Source organism: Bos indicus, chromosome 1, assembly GCF_029378745.1.
Source record: "Bos indicus isolate NIAB-ARS_2022 breed Sahiwal x Tharparkar chromosome 1, NIAB-ARS_B.indTharparkar_mat_pri_1.0, whole genome shotgun sequence".
Lineage (NCBI taxonomy): Eukaryota > Metazoa > Chordata > Mammalia > Artiodactyla > Bovidae > Bos > Bos indicus.
In genome coordinates this window covers 79,153,241-79,179,654 of record NC_091760.1, presented here as the reverse complement: position 1 = coordinate 79,179,654, position 26,414 = coordinate 79,153,241, and the positions used below count along the sequence as shown (strand labels likewise).

The following is a 26,414-nucleotide window of genomic DNA, read 5'->3' as shown; positions in this document are numbered from 1 at the left end:
GGCTATACTTAAATTCTGCAACAAAATATATTAAGAAATACTTCCCAGGACCAGTGCAACCAGAGGGAATTAGAAACACCTTTGCCTCTTTTCTCCTGAGTTGAAATATTTAACCCCCATCCCTTTTAGGTGTTAAATGGTAGTCAATCCAATGTGATGGAGCACTGAAAGCAGTCTTTAGTAAGAGATTTATCCATAGTGTCAGCTCTGTGTGCAATCCTGATGCACAGAACTAAGCAGAGGCAAGACAGCAGAGTGGTTAGGATCATCAACACTGAAGTTAGACTGCTTGGGTTAGAAGGCAGTTAACCACTTTTGTAACCCAGTTTCCTCATCTGTAAGATAAGAATAGCAATTACTTGCCATATAAGTTATTGTGAATATGAAATGAGTTAATATATATAAAGCACCGAGAAAAGCACTAGGTTTGCTAAAGCTTATTTGTGAAAGTCTGTCAATTCTTGCTGACATTTCCAATGAACTTGTAATAACCTGTTAAGACTTTTTTCCTTCATAGAAATAAAGAATAAGAAGGGGAAAATGAATGTGACTGGCCTCTGGCTTAAGATTCCCAAAATGAAGTCAGTTATGGATATAGACTGTAGCCAGCACAATGCCTTTCCATTACACAAATTTTTTTTTTTGAAATTACATTTTAATGTTCTAGTTAAAAACTTAATGCAGTTTTTTTTTTTTTCAAGCTAAACATGATGTCCATATGTGGTCAGGAGCCCCAGGGATCAATGTAATAATGCTGAAAATTTACACAACACTGGGCTGGACAATGACAATCAAAACCATGAGGGACTCAGAACCCTACAGTCTGTGGAACTGTTGCATGATTAAGGGATATTCAAACTGTAAACAGATTTAGAGGCAATGCTGAGTTGTAATATCTTAAAGGGTGTCAAGTGTAAGAAATGAGATGCATTTCTTGAGGCCTTAAAAGACAGAACTGGGACTATTGGGTAACAGTGAGGAAGCATTCCAGCTCAATATGAGAAAAAACAATCAGTGCTGTCTGGAAATAAAAGAGACTACTTTTTTTTTTTTTTTTTTTTTTAATCTGCCTGTCACTAAGGACTGGACGCAGAGGCTTTGCAACCCAGGCTTTTATATAAGGAGCTGAAGTTTGAGTTTGGACCCAGTTTCCTCACAATCTAACTGGTAGCTCCAAGGAGAAAGAATGCTGTGCTTTCCACTCCCACCATCCTTAGTTGAGTTTCTCTTACATTTCTGTGTGAGATCAGAGGCAGAGCATTGGCCTCCACATCAGAAGACCTGAATTCTACTTGGTCACTTCCCATGGGACCTTGTCTATGAGAGTCAGCTTCTCAGCTGGTTTGTAAAATCCCCACGGTGCTGGCCTCGTGGTGGCTGCCGTGGTCACTGTGATCTTGATGATGAGGGCAGTGGTGTGAGCCTGTTGCTGCTGTTGACTTGACAGATGTACTGTGTCACCCATGGTGTCCTCTTTAGAAGAACTAAAGGTGTTCTTTACAGTCAATCCCTCTTTTCTTTCAGGCCGCTGTGCTCGCTGTGGGGAAAACGTAGTTGGGGAAGGGACAGGATGCACTGCCATGGATCAGGTCTTCCACGTGGATTGTTTTACCTGCATCATCTGTAACAACAAGCTCCGAGGGCAGCCCTTCTACGCGGTGGAGAAGAAAGCCTACTGCGAGCCCTGCTACATCGTAAGTTCAGATTCGGTCCTCGGGTAATTTACTAGAATGACTTCTAAAGCAAAATACTGATCACTCCAGATCAAATGTAGCCCTCAGGTCTTTGCTTCTGATTAGATTTCAAACTGTGCTAGTGTATAGATTGACATATCTTAATTTTTATCCCTATGTCCCTTGTTCATTTGAGGTCAAAAGGTGCATTGGCTGGGGCTACCGTTCAGTTAGTGGTCTGCCAGGAAGATCAGCGCCCTGGGGCTTACAAGCATATATGTACAAGCTAACATATTCCCCCTTGAAGCATCAGGTTTCCCAAGTAGCAGAGTCACACCTCTGATTATTAAGCCTCACTCTATATTTGATGTCATATTTGTAGAGAAACATGTTGCAGGGCCTTGGGAATTGTAAGTACTCTTTCAAACTCCTGGGATGATTGAATCACCTTCTTTCTACCCAGAATTTCTCTTACCTGTCATTGTTATTTAGTCCTCTAAGTTGTATCCAACAATTTTGGGACCCCATGGACTGAAGCCCCACCAGGCTCCTCTGTCCATGGGTTTTCCCAGGCATGAATACTAGAGTGGGTTGCCATTTCCTCATTTGCTTCTCCAAGGGATCTTCCTGACCCAGGAATTGAACCCATGTCTCCTGCATTAGCAGGTGAATTCTTTACCACTGAGCTACCAGGGAAGCCCTTAAACTGTCAAACCCAGCAAATTTTCAGTGATGCAATTAGATAAACTATTGATATTTTATAGTACCTTAAAGGAAAATAGTTGTGCTGTTTCCTTTCCTTAAATTCACAATTATATTTTAATAACATAGTTGAGTGACTATAAAATACTTGTCCCATTATCTTAGCTGTTTGCCAGGCTACTTAAATCTACACATTAAGCTGTCTTCTGATAGAGCAGTTTGGTAAATGAACATAAACTTTTTAAATCTAAAGTAAATTTCCTTGCCATCCTTCTACATGATTTTATCTCTCAGTTGAACGCTTATCAGTGGAAAAAGTAGTGCCTTTTTGCAAACCCACACAAGAGGCATGATTTGGCCCTCAGCCCCCACAGCATTGCAACATAAGAGAAACCTCAGGTGCAAGGTATTGGAAGCTCTACATAGCTTGGCGGAGCCCCGAGGTTCAAGTTTATTGCAGAAGTTTCTGGCCTCATTGGGATTTTCCCATAATCTGACAGCTCTAACTCATTGCAGCCCTGGAATCTGTAGCACAGATCTGAAATCTCTTTGAGATTAAGATCTTGCAAGATGAAATATTGTTTTGCATCTCTCCAGTTCAATTTTATCTCATTTTCCTCCCTAAAGGCAACTTAGTCACATATAGCATCATTATAGTGCCACACAACGCTGGAGCTGGAAAAAAAACTTACGATCATTTGTCTAACTCCTCTCTTTAGAAGTGAGAATACAGAGAGGAAGAAAATGACTTATGTCATTTTATTAGTGTCAGAGCCGAGATTAACTTCAGTGGTTCACACAGTCTCATATTCAGTGCAGACACAATAAGGCTTTAGTTTATCCAGAATATAAATACAAACACAGTGATGTCCCATTGATTTGGAAGGAACAATTACATATCAGGAAAAGTCTAGTGAACAAAAATCTATGTCCTTAATAAATAAGAATGTTTAAAATATCACTCTTAAAAATCTCTGTTGAAAGAGAAAATTGCAAAATCCCCAGTAAATAAGTAGTATGGATTGTCATTCACAATGATCTAGGGCCACAGTGAAATTATTTATTGCAGTGTGTTCTGTGGCAATGTCAGCAGAGCTTCCAGAAGCACCTCTGGCTGTTTGTCCATACACTAAGTGACCACAGAATACTGGGTTTTTTTTGTAGTTCTTGTGTCTATTTTTCACCCTTTTTTTTGGAGTGCAGTGTTGATTCTCACTACTTGGCTGATGCTCCAGTGGCTGCCTCCTTCAGTTTTCATCCCTTCCTGGTTAGGAATCACATGGTCAGTATTGGGAAACAATATAACACAGTATGAAGAATATGGGTTTGAATTTGGTTACATCACTTAAAACTTTGTCTCCTCGGGAAAGTTACTTGATCTTTCTAAGCCTGTTTTCTCATATATAATGGTGATTATTGCAGGATTTTTCCCAAGACTTACAAATGTGAAATGTGGTAATTCTTGTAAAGCACACTGGGCTGGCTCAGGGAACAGTAGTGGGATGAGTATTGCTCTGAAATTAATTTTGATAAAATCTCTGGCCTATTTAGCACTTTTGAAAAGCTAGCACCTAACATGTGCAGTGAGATGCACCACGCTTGGAAATCTCAGACACAGCCCTCTCCCATTTTTAAATGATTTGCTTACTCTCCAGAGTGTGTGGTAAAACTGAAGAAAGTCTAAGCTGGCTAATATGGGCTTTTACTCTGGTAGACTAAGGCTTCTGCCTCCGTTTCAGGCAAGCATCTCAGTGATTCTTGAGGATGTGTTTCCTTCGGTCTTGGTTGCCTGTTCCTATAGTATGCTCATGACAGTGAACACTGGGTGATATTTAATCACATCCTTGGAAAAAGTGAAGGAATTCAAATAATGGAAATTCTTACCATCCTTTTTGACTGCATCCCCTCTGAAGAAACTTTAATCAGGATTTTTCTTTAATGAGATCTATCCGTGGTGACTCTAAATGTAATTTAATTTTTGTCAGAATTCAGTTAAGCTTTACTCAAAGACCCTTGTTCGATATTGATTTCAGAGTTCAGCACAGCACTCAAGCCCTCAGATGGATGTTTTAGCATTTTAATTTCTTCTGAAATTTCAAAAGACCAGTAAGCTGCAACACTAAAAATGTAAAGAGTTCTCTTCAGCGGGATGGTGGGGGAGCTGCGAGGATAAAATGAAATGTTTGTTTTGAAGATGGAGTTTGTATGAAGGAGGACCGTAGGGCTGTGTGTATCTCTCTTGGAGACAAAGCCCTTTCACAGGAAGCACCAGCAATGTCATTCATTCAGTTGCCTCCTGTTCCGTTAGTGGAAAGGAGATGTCTGAAAAATGTCCTGTGCAGAATGGAGAAAGCCTATCGCTGGGCCTCAGTCTGTGCCTTTTGTTGTTGTTATTGATGGAGTCAGAATAGTAAAGATAGTGGTTTAGTTAGACAATTATTCCTGTGTAAGGACCACCCTGCTTGATGTTCTGAGTTCAGGAAGGAGATTAGTCTAAAATAATTTAATTTATTCTTGCCTAAATTAGTCATCAATTATTTACATAATTTAGGTAAAAATACACCAGCTATGGCTTTATGTTTGAGTCAATGGTTATTTATATTTGCCAGTGATTTCTTAAATCCTTAATTCTTACATGTATATAGCTGCAATTAAACAAATTTGATTCATTAAGGCACTGTAATCCTCTTTACTAATTTTATACATGCTTTCTTTTGTATTTTCTATTGATTGATTTAATGTGAATGTGTACATAGCTTTCCATTGTTAATAATTTCCATTTTTAGCTTTTTATTTGTTTACTTTTAAATTATGTTTACATACTCCTTTCTAAAAACATTTGCCACTAGAAAGATATTGGGTATTTTTCAATCTTTAAGTATTGTATATACTGCTACTGCTAAGTAACTTCAGTCGTGTCTGACTCTGTGCGACCCCATAGACGGCAGCCAACCAGGCTTCCCTGTCCCTGGGATTCTCCAGGCAAGAACACTGGAGTGGGTTGCCATTTCCTTCTCCAATGCATGAAAGTGAAAAGTGAAAGTGAAGTTGCTCAGTTAACAACCCCATGGACTGCAGCCTACCAGGCTCCTCCACCCATGGGATTTTCCAGGCAAGAGTACTGGAGTGGGGTGCCATTGCCTTCTCCGAGTATTGTATATAACATGCCTATAAATAACTGAGTAAAATGTTTTATGTTATTTTATTTTGAATTACTTTCTAAACGTAAATCCTTTGATTTATGTTACCAAGTTTACAGCAATTTGGAGAACTTTTTCTAGATTTAAGAAGATTTTTTTCCAATTTTCAGAACTGGGAGCAATAACAAGACCAAATGTTAAACTATAACCTCTATCCGCTTGAAGAGGTTTGTTTACATTTGTTTTGAATCAATTTAATAGGTACATTATGTAATGGTTTTTAATTTGAGTTTTTATAATTAGCAAAATCAATGAGATTCTTTTATACTTTGATGATAGGTCTCTTAAAACTTAGTTTTGGTTATTCTAGTGGATTTATTTAAATGAACAGATTAAAATTAAGAGCACTAACTTCCTAGGGAAGAAAAGTAGTATAAGTAAGTGTACATGGTTCTAGTCCTTGCTCTCGTGGTGTGATGTTAGCAAGGTAATTTAATTTCTGAGTACCAGTATCCTCATTTATTAAAAGGAGGTAATAACTTCTTCCCGGTCTTCAAAGGGAAGGAGTAAATAAGTGTAATATTTTGTACATCATGAAGAAGTGGTTTACTAATATCAGGGCTTGACCTGATTAAAAATATTATTATTGTTGCTTTTTCCCTTAGCTTAATTTGATAGAATTTAGAAATCCTCTAAGTTTGGGATAATTTAATAGCTGCAGTTGCTATGGAAATACTGAAATAAATAGATGTCATAGAAAGAGCATGAGGACAGATATGAGAAGAAGTTCATGTTTTGCTTAAGAAGATTTTTGTGTTGGCATAGGCAGCAACTGTGCCTCCCACTTATGTGGCCTTCTGCCCTTAGTGAGGCAGGTTTACTCCTAAGTACAGATTTATAAAAGAGTTGCTGTGTTCTTAGCATTGCCAAAGAGTCTGGACCTAGAGACCTAGTGCATCAGAGATTCTCAGCAAGTCTGTTTATGAAATGGCAGCCAAGGATCTTTCCCTAAACCAGGGCTCTTACTCAGAGTGGATGGAATCCAACCCTTAACTCTCCAGCAGTGGAAGTTAGTACAGACATTTTTATTACAGTTACAATCTAAGTGATTAAAAGACCTCAGGAAATCGGAGGCCAACTCCACAGGAGACTAAACACTTGAAAGTTCCTGAATTTGACACATTAGTGGCCAACACACACAGTCTTTTGCTCTCTCTGTCACTACATGGCTACAGTCAAAGCATTCTAACTTTTCAAGCTACATTAAGAGGCAGGTTTTGTACCTCCACAGGGAACTTGTCCTTTTAGATGCTCAACTTCTCCTAATAAAAAGTTTTAAAAGCAGTTATGGCCTGTGCTTTATGTGGGTATTAGGAAAGGACCTGAGAGTTTAGACTAAACTTGAAAAATTCACATGAACTTCCTTTCTTTTTTCTTAATTACCCATTTCTGCTCTCTCATCTTCCTCTCCCTCTCTCCCTCTCTCTTTTACATGCACACACACACACATACACACACACACACACACTTTCTTCTTAATGTTACATCATCCCACAGGCGCTGTCCCAGGAAGGAGAAAAATGATTCAAGCAAGAGAATTTGTCAAGTATACTCTTGAGAGACTTAACCATGTTAACTACTATGAATAGTTCTCTCTTCCATTTGCACGGGCCCTTGCGTTTTATAATGCTCCTGAGCCTCTTTAACTGTACCTTACCATACCTGTTAGAACCTTGTGAAACAGACAAGGGGGAGATCCTTTGTCCTGTTTATAGTGGTTTTGATGTTTTCAAAGTAATAGCCAAAATGAAGACTAGGGAACAGATCTAACTTGCATTTTATTGCTGGATCCATACTGCTGCCCTGAAACGAGAGTTTAGCTTTCTAAAAATGTATAGATACTGACAGCCCCCTGGGATTATAGACTTAAAATCTCCACGATTTTTAGTGATGACCACATGAATCATATCTTCCAGTACTACAGAACCTGAAAGTCTAAACTTCTACGAGGTAAAATTGCTGCCCTTCACTTTCTTGAGCATTTACTTTTTGCTGTCTTTGAAATGCCTTGAGTCTTAAGGCAAAAGCCTCTTCTTATGGTTAAAAACAATATACAAATAACTGATGTTTATGTGGTGCTTTAACTTTTTCAAGTACTTTTATCCCATGTCATTCTCTCATGATCTTAGAAAGTAGATACAATTATTATTGTATTCATTCCCAGTAGTAATAAATTGAGTTTTAGAAAACTTTGGTTTGCTTAGTTCCATAGAGCATGAGTGTCAAGGCCAGGACTTGACTCTGGCTTTTGATTCTCAAATCCAGTTCTTTCCACATATCCAACAAATAATTGTAAATCTTACTTATTATTACTATATTTCCTTTTTATTTATTAATTTTTCTCTATTACCACATTGAGCTCAGACTATTTTTTCTTATGGTAGTAATTCTTTAAAAAAAAAAACAATGAAACCTCAGTTTTTAAGTATTATTTGCTTATTAGAGAAAAATTGGAAAATATTTTAAAAGGTATATAGTTCTGCTGTCTAAATGTTTTAACAGTTTACATTTTACCACATATTTCTTTTCCATTTCAGTGTTATCTGAGTATGGACATATGTTTGTAAATGTAACCACACAGCTATTAGGTTGGTCAAAAAGCTTGTTTGGGGTTTTCTGTAACAACTTACAGGAAAAAATCTGTATGAGCCTTTTGGCCAACCCATTGTATAAATATTTACACATACATGCAAACACAATGAGGTCGTACTAATTCATAACTTGCTTTTATTAATAGTATATCAAACTTTGTCTTCCTTAGAAGTAGCTTTTAAATATTCCATGGACACTCAAAAAGAGTATTTATGTACACTCCCTTTGCTAAAAAAGTGACTCAAAGAAATATTCCAGCAGACAAATAAATTAACCAAAACATGTGTGGGAAATCCACAGCAAATAAAATGGTGATAAGCCATGAACCAATAAAACTAATAGTTAAAAATAAAGAGATTGGAAAAGATGTAATGGCAAATTCAGACCAAAGGAAAATTACATTAATTACCTACTAACTATAATATTAATAGCAAAGTACAGTTTTAGGACAAAACCACCAAACAAGCCAAAAAAAATATGTTAAGTCAGAGTTCCCAAAGAACAACTTGAACCTTTATTCAGTAAATAGCATTACGTTGAAATATATGATATAAATATATTGATGAAATATGGCCTTAAAATGGTAAAACCATAGTTATAAAACTTTAGCACATTTCTTGTAGTCTCTGACAAACCAATTATAGAAGTTGAATAATATGATTGAGCTAATCCATACAACCTAAGCGGTTATATCTTCTTTCCAAATCTTCATAGAAGACTTAGAAAAGCATCATATTATAGTCTAAAAGGAAAATGGAAATAGTTCGTATTTTGACTGGCAGAGTTGTACACAATAGCATAGTAAGATAAGAAATCTATAAAAGGATGAACAAACACACTCTTGGATTAAAAAATTCTTAGAATGTAGTGATAATGATAGCCCTAAATGATAAAGGAGAATACAATGCAGCTGAAGTTGAATTCCACTTAAAGTTAGAATCTTTTCATTGCAACAAGAAAGAGTGCAAATATATGAACTTAAAAAGCTAGACTTCCCTGGTGGCTCAAATGGTTAAGTGTCTGCTTACAATGTGGGAGAACCGGGTTCAATCCCTGGGTCGGGAAGATCCCCTGGAGAAGGAAATGGCAACCCACTCCAGTATTCTTCCCTGGAAAATCGCATGGACAGAAGAGCCTGGTAGGCTACAGTCCACGGGGTTGCAAAGAGTTGGACATGACTGAGCGACTTCACTTCACTTAAAAAGCTAGAAATGGACAACAAAATCAATCCAAAGGGAGAAAGGATTACGTAAAATAAAGGGAGTTATCAATACACTGAAAATTATTAGAATGTTTGGGTCCAGGAGACGATTCTTTGAAAAACACAACAAAAGAAACATCCAGTGAAGATAATCAAGAAAAAAGGGAAGAAAAAAATTAAAGAAAATTAGGAACGAAAAAGAAGCTTTCAGGATAGGTCTAGAGACATTCAATATTATTGCAATTAAAATTTTATATAAAAGAGGCTATTTTCTGTGCAAAACTAAATACAAGGGAAGGAAACTTAACCTCATAAGCCTGGATGAAATGCAGAGCTACCTACCTGAGAAAGAACTGAGAAATTTCACTAACAGAATTTTTCAGATCTTTGAAGAACAACTGATTCCTGTGCTACTTCAACTTTCAGAGCTCAGCAAGAGAAGATAAGTTTCCCATATTATCTTGAAGAGCCAGCCTGAGTCTGATTAATAATACTTAACCTAGGTTGCTCCCAACAGAGAACTCTATGCTGATCAAACTTACATAAATGCGGAAATTCTAAATGAAATGTTAAAAGATTGAATGCCACATAATGAAACAACTCAGGTTACTCCATGATTCCAATGGTAGAACAGTGTTGGGAATCTTTTAATATGTCAATGTATTGATATATCAAATTTTTTAAAAAGCTAGATAATCATCTTCATAGATGCCAAAAGGGCACTTAATGAAATTTATCACACATTCTTGTTTAAAAATAAAAACAACTGCAGTAACTCAAAAAAATAAAAATAACTGAAGTAAAATAGAAGAAAAAAGAAGATGTACAAGTTTGATAAACTAATGGTGAGCCTTCTTTCTAGATTTTCCTAGATCTTCATAGGATTCCTGCTATTATGTTAATATTATTCTTAACATTCTAGTCTTTGTAATGAAAATTTAGAAACAAAGTATATATATACACATACATATATATTTACATGTATGTATGACCTTGTCTTTGTTTTATATATATATGCCAATTACATAATATTTCCATCACAAAAATAAAAAAATAAAATAAGATTAAATTTCATGTACACATTATCCAGTTTAAGAAATAAAACACTAGAAATTCAGTTGAAATCTCTTAGGTTCTTGTCCCTAATCACTTGCTCAAGACTCCTGTATAGAGGTAGCTACTATACTAAGTTTGTTTTTTATTATAGCCATGCATTTATTTGTAGTTTTACTACCTATCTCTAATATATATGTATTGTTCTTGTTATTTAGTTGCCAAGTCGTGTCTGACTCTTGGCACCCCCATGGACTCCTCTGTCCATGAGATTTCCCAAGCAAGAATAATGGACTGGGTTGTCATTTGCTTCTCCAGAGGATCTTCCTGATCCAGGGCTCGAGCCCATGTCTCTTGTCTCTCCTGCATTGCAGGCAGATTCTTTACCACTGAGCCACCAGGGAAGACCAGAATGTATGCATGTATATATAATTGTGTTGTTTGCATATATTGTTTCTTAATTTTAAATGAATGCCATTGTATCATGCCTACATTTCTGAGACTTCTTTACTCAAAATTATAAGACTAGGATGTATAAACATTTACAGATGATATGATAATTGTTGCAGAAAATCTGAGGAAACCTAGAGTATTAGAATAACAAAAGTTTAGTCACCTACCAACATTAAAATTAGGAATTTATGTTTAGAAAATATAACAGGAAAAAAATCTTTATACAGAAATAACAAAAATATAAAGCACCTAGACAAACGTTTAAAGGCATACATGATCTAAATGAAGAATGCGATAAAATTTTACAGGAATAATTAACTCATGAGTGAAATGATTCTGGGGTTGAATATGCTTTGGAAAGCACCTCTCACTTTAACAGGCATTTATATCAGCACCCTATAATTATACAACAGCACAGCTTTTAGTGGGAGAGGAATAGTTACTGCAGTGTTCTTTGCTAATGGTTTTTATTTAGCCTTTTTCCCCAGATAGACCCCAACCCTTTGCTGATTTTGATTACTGCCCACCATGGACATCCCTGAAGGCTCTAAGGTAGTCCTGTCCTGGTAAGGATAGTAAAGCTCATACATGTAAGTAGACTGCCTGGAACAACAAAGATACCTAACTGAACAGAAACTGTCCTCCAGTTCCCATCCTGATCTGTTGTCATAGATTTGAACTCTGTTTAAGGGCCAGGAGGAGCCTCAGAAATTCAATAAAGTCATTTTTATAGCAGAGAAAACCTAAAGTCCAAGAAAGCTGACTGATTTGCCTGAGGTTATATGGTTTATTAATGTCAGAGGCAGGAATAGAAACCATGAGCCTTGCTGATGCCTTCAAAGAACTACCTGCTTTCTTTGGGACTGACATGAAGAGGTTTAACCATATGCGGCTACAGGCCCCAGAGAAACATCCCTAGAAAATGTTGGGTTGCATAAATTCTGGTTGGAGAGGTTAGAAATAGGACAGCATTTGCTTCAGCCCCAACCAAGGTAGAGAGTTTCAGATTTCCAGGTTAAATGCCTCTGAAACTTTATGCTAGAACCTTCCCACTGCCCTAGTTTGTTTATTTTTAAATCAAGCATGAACTCACCACTCGGTGTTTGCCAGAGTTTGGATGAATGTCAGCATCAGGCCACTGTAATAATGGCTTAAGATTATTTAATCCTATTACTTATACACTTCATTAGGCTGAGTGAATTGTTGGCAGTGGTTCAGTAAACTTCCTACTTTAGAGATAAAAGGGTGGAAAGAAAATAGGGAAGGCGTCTGTTCCTCATTTTCTTTCATATTTATCTTGTATCTCTTAAAGGATAAAGGAATGGTAATTACCCATCTACAGCATGGAGTCTGCATCAGTAGGGTCTTCTGAACTGCTCTGTATCCTCAGAAGAGAAAAAATGAAATACATTTTCAATTAAAAGAAAAAGGGTTTGGGCAAAGGAAAGAGAGAAAGAGCGAGTGTGTATGTGTGAGTGTGTGTTTACGCTTTCAAATTGATCTTAAAAATAAGCCTAAAAATAACTTCAAGAGCCCTAAATAAGATATGTAGTCTTTCATTTAAGGGACCTGATATGTAGCAGCAAAAAATGTTAGAGAAAGAATATGGAATTTAAAGTCAGACCTCATTCACACTCAGCTAGGCCAGCTACCATGCTGTATCCACCTCATTTCATTTGGCTTAAATTTCATCACAAGTAGAATGAAAGTGGTATTTCTTACCTCTAAACCCTAAGTGAGGGTTCAGAGAAGTTGACAGGGCTTAGTAGTAGAAACATATGAGGGCTTTGAGTGGTAAATAACTGCACAGACCAAGCTTCAGGGACATACCTACCAAACCTGCAAAGGAGAAGTTTGCCTAACTTGAATCACTAAAGGTCAGTTATTCACCAGCATTACCATTTCTGGAATGTTACCCGCAGATTGTTGGTTTGAGAATTCTGAGTCTGAGGGGCAATGGCCAGCCATGAAACTCTGGAAACTTGGTTTCCCCAAAAGGTGTCAGAGATCACTGCTTTGATGTCATAATGTTGTTGCTGTTTAGTAGCCAGTCATGTCCAGCTCTTTTGCAACCCCAGGTTTATAGCCTACCTGGCTCTTCTGTCCATAGGATTCTCCAGGCAAGAATACTGTAGTGGGTTGCCATTTCCTCCTCCAGGGGATCACCCTGAAGTCCTCATTAAAAGTAAAATTCTGGACCACTCCCCAGAATTCCTACACAAACAGCCAGAAAATTAGCATATTTTACAAGGCTCTTGGGGCAGATTCTTAGATATGCTCAGGTTTGAGATCCCTGTGCCTCTACCACCAGCCCCTTCTCTGTAAGAAGTAGTCCTCAAATAATTCACTATTACCCCCATCTCTCTCCTACACATTCCCTTACAACACATGACCAAACTGGACATTTCCCCTAGCCATTGCTATCTTAGCCCTCTCTCTGTGTGCCCAGACTGGATTGCTGTCTTGTACCTTTTTCCCCATCTCCATCACTTGAAAATCTGTGTCATCCAGCCTTAAAAAGCTTTTTTGGAACTTCCCCAAATTGATGTGGCCTTTCCTAAATATGCACATCTTTTGTTTCTCCTTCTCTTATAGGATTTGGTGGTTTAGTCCCTCAGTCATGTCCGACTCTTTGCGACCCCATGGATTGTAGCCCACCAGGCTCCTCTGTCCGTGGAATTCTGCAGGCAAGAATACTGGAGTGGGTAGCCATTCCCTTCTCCAGGGTATCTTCCTGATCCAGGGATCGAACCCAGGTCTCCCACATTGCCGGCAGGTTCTTAACCATCTGAGCCACCAGGCAGCCCCTTGTAGGATTTAACCCTCTCTATAGTCATTTGCGGAGAAGGCAATGGCACCGCACTCCAGTACTCTTGGCTGGAAAATCCCATGGGTGGAGGAGCCTGGTAGGCTGCAGTCCATGGGGTCGAGAAGAGTTGGACACAACTGAGTGACTTGACTTTCACTTTTCACTTTCATGCATTGGAGAAGGAAATGGCAACCCACTCCAGTGTTCTTGCCTGGAGAATCCCAGGGACGGGGGAGCCTGGTTGGCTGCCGTCTATGGGGTTGCACAGAGTCGGACATGACTGAAGCGACTTAGCAGCAGCAGCAGCAGCATAGTCATTTGAGACTCTGGCACATTTCCTTACTGATTTGAAACCCTTAGAGAGTGTATGTGTGCTGGGGTTAGGGGTTATCACATTTTATTCATTTTTTTTCTTTTTCTTAGTTCTTATCCCAACATGTGAGTCTATGGCTGCTTTGATATTTATTTGGGGTAAGGAGCTGGAAAGGGACTGGGTTTCCCCTCTAGATCCCAGTGTCTCCTAAGAATCTGACTCCTTGCTCTTTGCTGTACCTTGGAATGGGGAGTCTGTGTATAACAAGCAAAGAAGAGAACTTGGCTCGGGAAGCCTGTGAGCAGTCATTGCTGAAATGTAAATGCAAAAGATTGAAAGGAAGGATGTGAGAGTGAAGCCAGCTGTCTCGCTTCCAGCTGTAGAATCATCAGAAGAGCTGCCGCGCTCAAGGTCAAATACACAAGCCCAACTTGGATAAAAATTGCCAGGGAGTTAGAGTGGACGTTCTCTGATGTTCTGATGACTTTGAATGGGGCACTGTAATTCCCTCCCACAGCAAGGCTTACTTTAAAGAAAAACCCTGCTTTGGGGATCTCCCTTTTTGCTCACCTCCCTGCAGCGTCAGGGGATGCCAGGCGAGGTTGGCGTCACTCCTTATAGCAAAGCAAGTACTCTTTCTGAGGGCTTCATAGTGACAAGGCCCTGGCACACCTGCTAGGTCTTCAAAAGTATTTTTTTAACTTGACGATTATTTAACAATTCAGTCTCCTACACTTATAATGCGGTAAAATCAGATGCCAGGAGAGGGGGAAAGAGTTGCTCCGGATGTCAGGAATGCACAGATGCACTGAGAACGCTAAAAATCTGAAAATCGCAAACAAACATAAGCGATGAGTTTTTAAATTACAAAAATTATTTTGGGTGATATACATGTTCCACAAAAGCTATTTTTACTTTATGGGTTCTTTAATAATGCTAAAAGATTTATGAAGTAATTAACATCAATAAAGGGCTTCCATGGTGGCTCAGTGGTAAAGAATCTGCCTGCCAGTGTAGGAGACACAAGAGACGTGGGTTCGATCCTTGAATCAAGAAGATGCCCTGGAGGAGGAAATGGCAACCCACTCCAGTATTTCCCATGCCTGGGAAATCTCGTGGACAGAGGAGCCTGGTGGACTACAGTCCATGAGGCTGCTAAAGAGTTGGACAGGACTAAACAACAAAAAAGTAAATGTTTATATTTTTACTCTAGTTTAGGAAAAACTCTTAAGTAAATTCTATTATAAAACCATAACAAGTAGACAAATAGTTTCTCCACACAATAGATCTTACTGAATGTGCCAGGGTGTCAGAGGAAAGAACTCAGGAAAGAGAATAGAGACATTTGGAGGAAAAGGGGGAATTAAAAAAGAACATCTTCATGGAGGAAAGTGCACATAAGTCATATTGTACATTTTCGTTTCTCCTGATATCATATAGTCATTCTTTTTTACTCTGACAGGTGAGTGAGAAGTGTTGCTATTCCTTTCTACAAATTAACAAAATCAAGGCTTAAAAAACCAGGGCTTTGAAAAAGAAGGAATTATCATAGGATTAGAGCAGAACTCTGAGCTCCTGCACTCTAAATCTTAGCCTCTACCTGTCTCTTAAATAAATTCAAGCTAACAGATGGCCTGTCATCAGATAGGTCTTTTTTTTTTTTTTACAGCCCTCTGGTCCCAGTTGGGTTACCACTCTTGCGAATCCTTCCCTATGTCCTTCCAGCTGAAGATATGCACTTCCTCCTCGGTCTTCCCAGAGTTTTTATCTGTACTTTTGTTTTAATCATTCACCTTTGACTTAACCTTATATTGGCAAACCATCTCACCCACATGTGTGTCGAATGTGAGATTCATAAGAGGAAAGCTCATTTTTTCTGTTCTTCTTTGCGTCTCTTTTCCCTGTTTGTGCTCAAACCTTTCTCCACATTCCAAAATAATGCTCAAAGCAATACCACTCACCCTGGGGGTATCTAGTTTTTTATGTTTTTTTTTTTTTTAAACAAATGTCTTAGTCTGCTCAGGTCATAACAAAATACCATAGACTGTGTGGCTTAAAGTGACAGAGATTTCTCACAGTGCTAGAGGCTGGAAATCTAAGATCAAGGTACCAGCATGGTGGATTTCTGGTACAAGCTCTTTTCCTGGCTTGCAGAGAGTCACCTTTTTTATTGTGCCCTCACATGGTAGGGAGAGAGAGTGTGTGTGTATATAAGCTCTGTGGTATCTGCTTTTATAAAGATACTAATCTCACAGCGAGGACCCCAGCCTCTTTAAGTCATCTAAAACCAATTGTCTCCCAAGGGCCCCATCTGCAAGTACCGTTCCACTGTGAGTTTGGGCTTCAACATGAATTTTGGGAGGATGCAGTTCATGGTGGCTTGGTGGTAAAGAATCTATCTGCCAGTGCAGGAGATGCGGGTTCAATCCCTGGGTTAGGAAGAACCCCAGGAGAAGGGGAGGGCTACCCACTCCAGTATTCTTGTGTGGAAAATCCTATGGACAGAGGAGCCTGGAATGTGACACTCCATGGGGTCACAAAAGAGTCAGACACAACTTAGCAACTAAACAATAGTCCTGTACATAGCAATGAGTTGCACCTTTTGGCTATAGGTCTAAATGCATTATTGGTACTGGTTGATGGAGTGATGATTAGAATATCCTGTGTTTCTAGATATGGAATCTACATACTGAGATATTTAACAGGTATTGAGTATCTTCTTGCCTTTAAAGAATTCTGGTGGACCTTCAGTAGGGCCATATTAATAAAGCATTATATAGCCCCACTGAATTTTCCTTTAGATTGCACTTTCACCATCTAGATTTTACCTCATTTTTAGGCCAGAGAAAAGAGAAAGACTTTGGTTCTTTGGAGATTTATTGTGCATTCTTATTAGATCATTTGGAAATTGGCACAAATGGCAGGAAGCCAAACTGGCCTATGTCTGGCCAGGCAGTGTCTTCAGGTCATTCCAGAAAAGCTGCCGGAATAACGATGTGTTGTCCAATAAAGTGCTTTATGTCAAAGTCTCTTTTGGAATTAACTCGTCATGCACAGATCAATAAGCCTCACCAGTTTGCCAATGTAATTAAGAGGTGGCAGGTTAAACATTCCTAATTAAGTTCAAAGTAAAATAAAATAAAGAAGGTTACTTTTGTGAAATTGTGCTGTCAGACTTTGCTCAAGAGTATTTCTGAGTTTTTATAGAATAGAATCCAGGAGATGGAGGTGATTACTGTCTCCAAGTCTTGGGAAAAGTAAGCATTTAAACATATGTATCTTGAATACTTTTAACTGAAGAATAAACTATTTGCTGATCACGAGAGCCATTGAATGAACACCTCCTGTGTACAGAGGGCCGAGTTCAGTGCTCTGGGGGATATGAGCGCCTTGAAACTCAATTCCTGCTCTCTTGGAGCCTTTAGATGAAGGAGAAGCACCAGACACATACCCAGGTGTAATACAAGGCAGAATCTGTCTGTGAGGGAGACTCAGGCAGTGATGAGAGCTCTGGAAAGGGTGGATGTGGAGGGGGGTCAACACCAAGAAAGACCTCCCAGACGATGCAGCACTTGAGCTAGATCTTGAAAATAGAATCACAGATGATGGTGGAAAGAATGCACAAAAACAATTCCAGTTTCTAAACATTTGTTTTCCATGGTGAAAACCTCTGGGATAAAAAGAAAAGAAACCAGCCTGCTGATATATAAGAATCTGTTGGGCATTCATTTAATGTGTTATTCTGCAGAAAAAGTGAGAGCAGAGGAGGTAAAGAATATCTTCTGGTTCATGGATTTTCCTGCATATACAATAAGATAGTCTTGGACTCATTACCTTCCTCTGATGGGTCTTAATCAGATTTATTACAGAGGCCAAATTCCTTTGTCCTGAGACCACCAGAAACAGCAGCCAATGGAAAAGCCATGTTGGTACTGTTCTTCCTTTTCTGAAAAAGTGGACACTTAAAAGTTATGAATCCTCCTGTCAGTGCAGGAGATGCTTGAGGCATGGATTCAATCCCTGGGTCAAGAAGCTCCTCTGGGTTAGGAAATAGCCCACTCCAGTATTCTTGTGTGGAAAATCCAATGGACAGAGGAGCCTAGCGGGCTACATTCACTTCATGGGGTCACAGAGTTGGACACAACTAAGTGATTGAGAACATAAAAGCTATGAAAAATGCTAATATACCTTTATACAGTTTAAGTCCATTTTGCTCATTGAATTGAGTGGAAGTCAATATTGATGCCATTGAAACCTGAAAGGACCTTGAAGACTCTAACACAAGCCCCATATTTTGCACATTAATAAACTGAAGACAAATTAGAATGCAGTTTTTCCAGGGAAGACAGAGCCAAGTAACTTCCTCAATCCTATAACAGCGGTCAGTTATTAGATATTTATGTTACCTTCACATGGAACAGAATGATTAGGCTTTTAGGAAAGAATAACTTGACTCCCAATTCCCCAAGTTACTACTGGATGGTGTTAGGCAATTTCCCTTAATAATCTGTTTTCCAGCTATGATAATTATATATCTTTTAGCATTTACCATCTGTACCAATTGCTTAGCTTAATAAGACCTTACACTTAAATGCATGTGCCCAAAGTACTTTTATTGTTGTTTTTCATTTGATGCTCACAATTCCACAAGGCAGGTGTTATTCCTAGATTAAACATGAGAAAACTGAGGCTCAGCTAAGGTAGCCCCAATAGCTAAAAAACTGAAAAATGTTCTGACTTCCATCCTCTGGCTAGGTTTCTGGTGTTCTTACCTCAGCATCACAGTTGCCTCACTAAATGGTCTTCAGTCATTTATCCATCCACTGAGTACTTATAAGCACTTTCTATATTTCAAATATTGTAGTAGGCATTAGGGTTCCAGAGTTTAAGAAGATACAACCCTGAGTCCTTGGGGAACTCCCTATGAGAAGCAGATAGCCATCCAGACAAACAAATATGTAGCATGTTAAATGCATACTGGGTGTTTGAGGGAAGAGGGGACACACAAGATTGAGGGCATAATTTTGTAGCTGTTTATCTAAGCATGGCAGAGTCCTGTCTCTCCAGCTAGACTGTGAGTGTCTTACCATGTCATCTGCCTGTCTGCCCTGAGACTCCATGCACAAGCTTCATATTCTGCTGATATTGAGTTGATATCTGTTGATGATGATGATGATGATGATTTTTCCCTCTGATTTTCACAACCCTGGAGAGGTTTCCTGCTGGCTCTTGGGTATAACAGAGTTTAATTTACAATTTTGAGTTAGCCTTTTGAAAATCACTTTTAAGAAAAATAAACAACTTTATGAGTTAGCATCTAAATATTAATATAGTACTAACATGCTCAATATAGTAATGATCCTGTTTTAACCAGCCTTTGCACAACATTTGCAGTTTAGAGTGTTGTACTTATATGACTGTTCTTTTCTTCTGTCAGTGAATTGTAAGTTTCATTAGGCTTTCAAAAAAGCCTTTAATCAGTCTTTAAAATTCTAATTATTCCCGAGTATCTAATCATTACTGCTTCATTGATATTTTCGGTAGTATCAAACATTGCAACTGTTTTGCACAGGAAGGGGATGGATTGCAGTGCTATTCAGTTCCAAAGAACACCCATATTTTCAAAATTATGGGGAAGTTTTTTCCTCATAGCCGAGTCATGATTAAATGTGTCAATTGCACAAGCTTGGAATTCTGCTGCACAATGCCAACATTTTGTATTGCTTTATTTTGACCATATATTACAAACAGAATTGTTTCCCAGCTCATTTATATATATTTCCTGGTTTCTGAAATCTTAACTGGCAAGCTTTGTGAACAAATATTAATTCCAAAGATACTAGAAATAAAGCAAAAATGAGGTTTTCCTAATATATCTAAGAATCACCTTTAATCATTTAATTCCCAAGATGTAATTTGTCCAATTCTACTGTAGATAGGAGCTCATTATAAAGATTCTAGGTTGGGCAGCCTCTCTAGCAGGAGTGACCTCTTTGATTGTTTCCTAGCATTTCCTAAAAATGATAGTGTACAGAATGAATTGCAAGGTAAATGAGTTAACTGGACTTGATTTACCAAACACAGAGTAGCCTTTCCCTTCTCTAGGGGATCTTCCCAACCCAGGGATTGAACCCAGGTCTCCAGCATTGCAGGCAGATTCTTTACCAGCTGAGCCACAAGGGAAGCCCAGGAACCCTACCATAAAACAAAGCTCCATTTACCCTGGGGGAAATAAAAATTTATGCCTACCACAGATTTATTTTCTTGAAAAATAATTGGGAAATTTATAAGCAGATACTACAGCACTAATTTATCAACTAAATATTTTTTTTTCCAAATAACAATTTAAATGGGACTAAAAAAGAGAAAGTGTAATTTAAATATTTTTGAGTGCGGTACTGGATAAATGTGTGTGTGTGTGTGTGTGTGTGTGTGTGTATTGAATTTGAAAGTAATTTATGGAAAGTGCTGCCAGCATGGTATTTCAAATGCTCCACAATTTGAATTTAAACTGCTCAATGGGATCATTAAGATTATTATGCATGTTTTCCAAAGAGTTTGAATTCAAATGACAACTTTAAAAGAAAAAAAAAAAGATGCCCTTTAAAAACTGAGGAATGTTATTGCACTTATAGAAATTCATGCAGTTTGAAGTAATTTGCCACCTCCCCTTCTGGAAAAGTACCTGATGATAATGTTGTCAAGAGATAGGGATGTTGGAGAAAGTGCATATTGTAGGCAGATTCCCTTGGTGAGTAAAATCAGGTTGTAAAGCACACTTCACAGACTGGATTATTTCATTTAGTCCAGTTGACAGCAGAAGATCAGAAAGGGTTGTGAATCAACATAGGTTGGAGCACAGGGATCCCATGATGGCAGAGGCTCTGTTGAGTACTGCCTAAAAAGCCCTTCAGATTCATCAAGTGTGCCATTTGATTCTCTTTCTCTGGGTGGGTCTTGGCCTGTGGAGGTCTGCTTTCATTGTGTGCCAGTTAACAAAGTGAATAATTTATGAAAGAAACAAACAGGCGTGCTTACGCACTTTTCAAAAGAAGCCTTTCTGCCATAGATTTGGGAAAGCTGTTTTGCAATGGATTTACCATTATACTCTTTTAAATGAGCGGAGTTCCAGTGATGGGAAATTCACTAGCTCTCAAGACAGCTTTTTCATTTGTTGAACTCTCTTAAGGTTATAAAGTTACTTCTTGTTTTGGATGGAAGTCTGTTTCCTTACAACATCTACTCATCTGTCCACAAAAAAGACAGCTAATACATCTTTCATTTGAAAGCCTTTTAGGTATTTGAAGAAAGTTCTCAAGTCCATCTGAATCTTCTCTTCTTCTGGCTAAATTCTCCATCCATGTGTTATCTGTACTGATATCAGGCCTCTTACTGTGCTGACCACTGTCTTCTAGATTCATCCAGCATGTCAATATTATCCTTCCAGTGCAGGACTTAAAACTTCCCTTACCTTAAATAAACAAATTAATGTATTGGAATATGTAGAACTTGATTTCAATAATAACTATATAAAACAACAAAAACAGAAAGATTCTGAGTTACAACACTTTCTTAAAGTTGAAGGAAAATTTTATAATCCATTTCCCAACTCTAGTGAAATAAAGTAAGGTTACATACTAGATCTGGTTCCCTTCTATTTTCAGCAGAAGTAAAATGAGATTTATAACATTTATCGTTTTCTTACTTAGACTGAAGTATGTGTTTCATCTTCATCTAGGAGTTAACTTACTCATTTCTTTGCACTGTTAGCAGTCAGCACTGCCTTGGTATAGGTGATGTGCATTAAGTGTTTAGAATTAAGGAGCATTAGTAATAATTCCAAGTGCTTTCCAGTTTATAAAACATTTCCAATCTAAACTTGAGTTTGACATACAGGTTTTGGTTCTTGTGTGTGCCTGTGTTGTTGCTGTTGTTTTTATATGGGGAAATCCAGGCTCAGAAAGCTTAAGGGACTTAAGAACGCAGAGCTGGTCAGAGGAAGACATTGTGGCTCTAAAATTTTGTCATTTAAACCAGAGAATCTGTAAGTACCATCCCTTGGTCTTTGCCTGGGTAGAGTGTGTTTTTAAATGCTTTGAGGAGAGAGAGCACTTTGATTTCTATACCCTTATTAGAGGTGTTATTCAAATTCAAAAGCTTTTGGTGAATTTGAAAGCAATCTTTTGGATTTCTAGGAGTTGCATTAGAGCAGCTTCTCGTGAGAGCATCCAAAATGAATCTGCAGTGTCTTGTGGGAATGGGTAATCTGTGAGGACTAGAACTGAGACAGCAAATGGAACCTTTTTAAAGGTCCCCGGCAACTTTGGATACATTTTGTATCCAAATTCTGAAGCACAAGTTGGAGAAATGATGCTTCAGTGAAGAGAGTGATGATTCGAAATAAATCAGCTATGAGGTCAGGCAAAGTACTCAAACTTGGGCTCCTAGGCTCCAGCCAATTTCTCCAGCCACTTGGACACAGTCCTCCAGAAGCCCAGGCTGATGCTTCATCTGGACTGATAGTAAAAAATCCAGTGCTTCTCCTTGTTTCTCCCTCCTAGTGGGAAAACCATCCTCACTGCCTCCCTGACCTCACCACTATCAGTCCACATCCATCCCACCTCAGAATTGCCCAGGGAGCCTTCTCATCACACCATTCTGTGTCTGGATCCATATCTTTATCAAAAGATGCCCACGGTTTCTTTCAGAATGCTCCTGAAAATTTCCATGTTTGATTAAGTGTCCCAGCCATAAAGCCCTTTCCAGTAATCCCAGTACTGGGCAGCCAATTCCAGTAATGGAGGAGACATTTCCAACTATTAAGCAATGGCCACCCTTTCAAAGGAGTTTGAGCAATCTCATTTTCAAGTTGTGTTTAAAGCATGCTTCTGGATGCCGAAAGGCATCTGGGCCCTAGCTATGACAGCACTGGGGAGATTTTGGGTAAAAAGGTTATTATACTGATCCTGACAGTTCATTGGGTAGAACTCACTGGGAGAGGTAAATGGGGTTTTCGCGTTCTTCTTCATGTAAAATCTGTATAACAATATCCATCAGGGTTTTGTGAATATCAAATAGAACTTTTTGGCACAGTGGCTGCTGCCGTTTGTGGGTCATGTTCAACTGTCAGCAATATGAACTGCCTTAAAAGAAAGGCAGGTAAGTATTCTTTTGATACAGATGAACCTATATGCAGGGGAGGAATAGAGAACAGAGGGGTGGACACAGGAGGAAAGGGGAGGGTGACGCAAATTGGGTGACTGGGATTAATATATCTATACTACTGTGTGTAAGACAGATAACTAGTGGGACCTAGAGGGTGGGATAGAGGGTGAAAGGGAGGCTCAAGAGGGAAGGGATATATGTATAATTATAGCTGATTCTGTGGTGCTGGAGAAGACTCTTGAGAGTCCCTTAGACTGCAAGGATATCCAGCCAGTCCATCCTAAAGGAGATCAGTCCTGAGTGTTCACTGGAGGGACTGATGTTGAAGTTGAAACTCCAATACTTTGGCGACCTGATGCGGAGAGCTTACTCATTTGAAAAGACCCTGATGCTGGGAAAGATTGAGGGCAGGAGGGGAGAAGGGGACAACAGAGGATGAGATGGTTGGATGGTATCACCGACTCAATGGACATGGGTTTGGGTGGACTCCGGGAGTTGGTGATGGACAGGGGGGCCTGGCCTGCTTGAGGTTCATGGGGTCGCAAAGAGCCAGACACGACTGAGCGACTGAACTGAACTGAATAGCTGATTCACCTTGTTGTACAGAAAAAACTAACACAACATTGTAAGTAGCTATACCCCAATTTAAAAAAAAAAGAAAAGAATGCTAAAAAAAGGAAAACAGACACTTGCAGGATCTCCAAAGAGACTGAACACACTATCAAACAGGAGCATCCTACCACTGAAAGGAAAAGGTCAGGTTCTAGATGACCACTCGTCAGAGATGACTCTTGTCAAGTAAGGGGGAGTGGAGAAAATGACCTATATCAGTCTTTCTAACATGAAAGTAAACACAGGAAAAAGGATACTGTGCGTCCATAACCCCCCTGCCATACCTGCCCGCAAAACCCACATGGTATACCTGTCTTCTTAAAAGAGTGGCTAGTGGAGTTATCCATGAGCCCTGGATGGAAATAATACATCAATACCAGTGAATGCCTTTTACAGTTAAAGGATACTTAGCTTCACCTGCAACCAAAGATTCACATCAGGAAATATCAAGATGAAAACTGCAAACTCAGTTTCTCATGACATTCAGGACCATTCTTGTCACTTGGTTCAGTTTCCATGTACCTGGACTGAAGGCTGCAAAGCAGGGCACAAAACTCAGACACTGAATCAAAGAGAAATCAGTTTGAACCCATGCTGTATTACTCTGTACTTTGTGACAAGTCAAGGTTATTTGTTCTCTAAAGCCGGTTGGTAAAAAGGTTGATAGCATTTACTGTTTTGGGCTACTGGGAAGATTAAATGATTTCATATAAGTGCCAAGCACAGTGCCTGCTTTCTAATAAGTGTTTAATAATACTGGCTGTTGCTGAGATTCATCCCGAAGACATTTATCACACCATTTTGTTGTTGTTCAGTCACTCAGTTGAGTCCAACTTTTGCGACCCCATAGACTATAGCATGCCAGCTTCCCTGCCCATACCACACCTCCACTGGAAAATAGAGTATGCCATAGAAATTTACATTTCCTTCAATCCTTTGCTCTTCTCTATCACTCTTTTCTGGCAATACTGTAATCTGGATGAACTGAACCACTTGTCTTTTGCTCACTGAAGCAGCTGAATGTTGCTGCAGAAAAGTACACATCCAGACCTGCTGATATCATGATAAACTGTGACCCACTTTTATCATCTGCTCGGATTTAGAAAAGGCAGAGGAACTAGAGATCAAATTGCCAACATCCATTGGATCATAGAAAAAGAAAGAGAGTTCCAGAAAAACATCTCCTTCTGCTTTATTGACTACGTCAAAGCCTTTGTGTGGATCACAACTGGAAAATTCTTAAAGAAATGGGAATACTAGACCAGCTTACCTGCCTCCTGAGAAATCTGTATGCAGGTCAAGAAGCAACAGTTAGAACCAGACGTGGAACAACAGACTGTTTCCAAGTTGGGAATGGAGTAAGTCAAGGCTCTATATTATCACCCTGATTATTTAGCTTCTATGCAGAGTACATCATGCGGAATGCCAGGCTGGATGAAGCACAAACTGGAATCAAGATTGCTGGGAGAAATATCAATAACCTCAGATATGCATGCAGATGACACCACCCTTATGGCAGAAAGTGAAGAAGAACCAAAGAGCCTCTTGATGAAAGTGAAAGAGGAGAGTGAAAAAGTTGGCTTAAAACTCAACATTCAGAAAACAAAGATCATGGCATCTGGCCCCATTACTTCACGGCAAATAGATAGGGAAACAATGGAAACAATGACAGAGTTTATCTTCTTGGGCTCCAAAATCACTGCAGATGATGACCGCAGCCATGGAATTAAAAGACACTTGCTCCTTGAAAGAAAAGCTATGACCAACCTAGACAGCATATTGAAAAGCAGAGACATTACTTTGCCAACAAAGATCCATCTAGTCAAGGCTATGATTTTTCCAGTGGTCATGTACAGATGTGAGAGCTGAACTATAAAGAAAGCTGAGTATGGAAGAATTGATGCTTTTGAACCGTGTTGTTGAAGAAGACTCTTGTGAGTCCCTTGGACTGCAAGGAGATCAAACCAGTCAATATTAAAGGAAATCAGTCCTGAACATTCTTTGGAAGGACTGATGCCAAAGCTGAAACTCCAATACTTTGGCCACCTGATGCAAGAACTGATTCACTGGAAAATCCCTGATGCTGGAAAAGATTGAAGGCAGGAGAAGAAGGGGACGACAGAGTATGAGATGGTTGGATAGCATCACTGACTCAATGGACATGAGTTTGAGTAAACTCTGGAAGTTGATGATGGATAGGGAGGCCTGGCGTGCTGCAGTCCATGGGGTCACAGAGAGTTGGCCATGACTGTGAAACAGAACTGAACTGAACTGTGACCCACTTTGACCCCACTTACAGCTTGCTTTCTTAGCTATTAAGAAAGCAAGCTGCTCTCAGCTATTATATACATTCTCTACTCCAATTTCTGACTGCCCCCCCCATCCAAACTCCCTCCTCCACATTCTCCAGAGTGACAATGAAAGCCACCAGACCAGCTGACCCTCCCCCATCTTCTTCTGTCAAATTTGTCCCTGTCCTCTCTGTTCCTTCTGTTACAATACCAGAAGAGCCCATCAAATGATCCAAAGCCCATTAGCCCGATCTCATTTCCCCCATCCAGAGAGGATTTTCTCTCCCTAGGTCATCTCTTCTTCCTCCTGGATCCTCTGCCTGTCCTTCTTGACTGGATTCTTTTCATCA

The 26,414-nt window shown here is 39.1% G+C and overlaps 1 protein-coding gene across 11 annotated transcripts in view; it reads left to right on the top strand.

Moving 5' to 3' along the window:
• Positions 1–26,414, top strand: part of LPP (LIM domain containing preferred translocation partner in lipoma) — a 758,565-nt gene that overhangs the window by 624,100 nt on the left and 108,051 nt on the right. For all 11 annotated transcript variants that reach the window (XM_019958232.2, XM_070802158.1, XM_070802171.1 and 8 more), the window contains one exon: positions 1,525–1,694. In XM_019958232.2, coding sequence (XP_019813791.2) covers positions 1,525–1,694 — 170 coding nt within the window. The remainder of the gene's footprint in view (positions 1–1,524; positions 1,695–26,414) is intronic.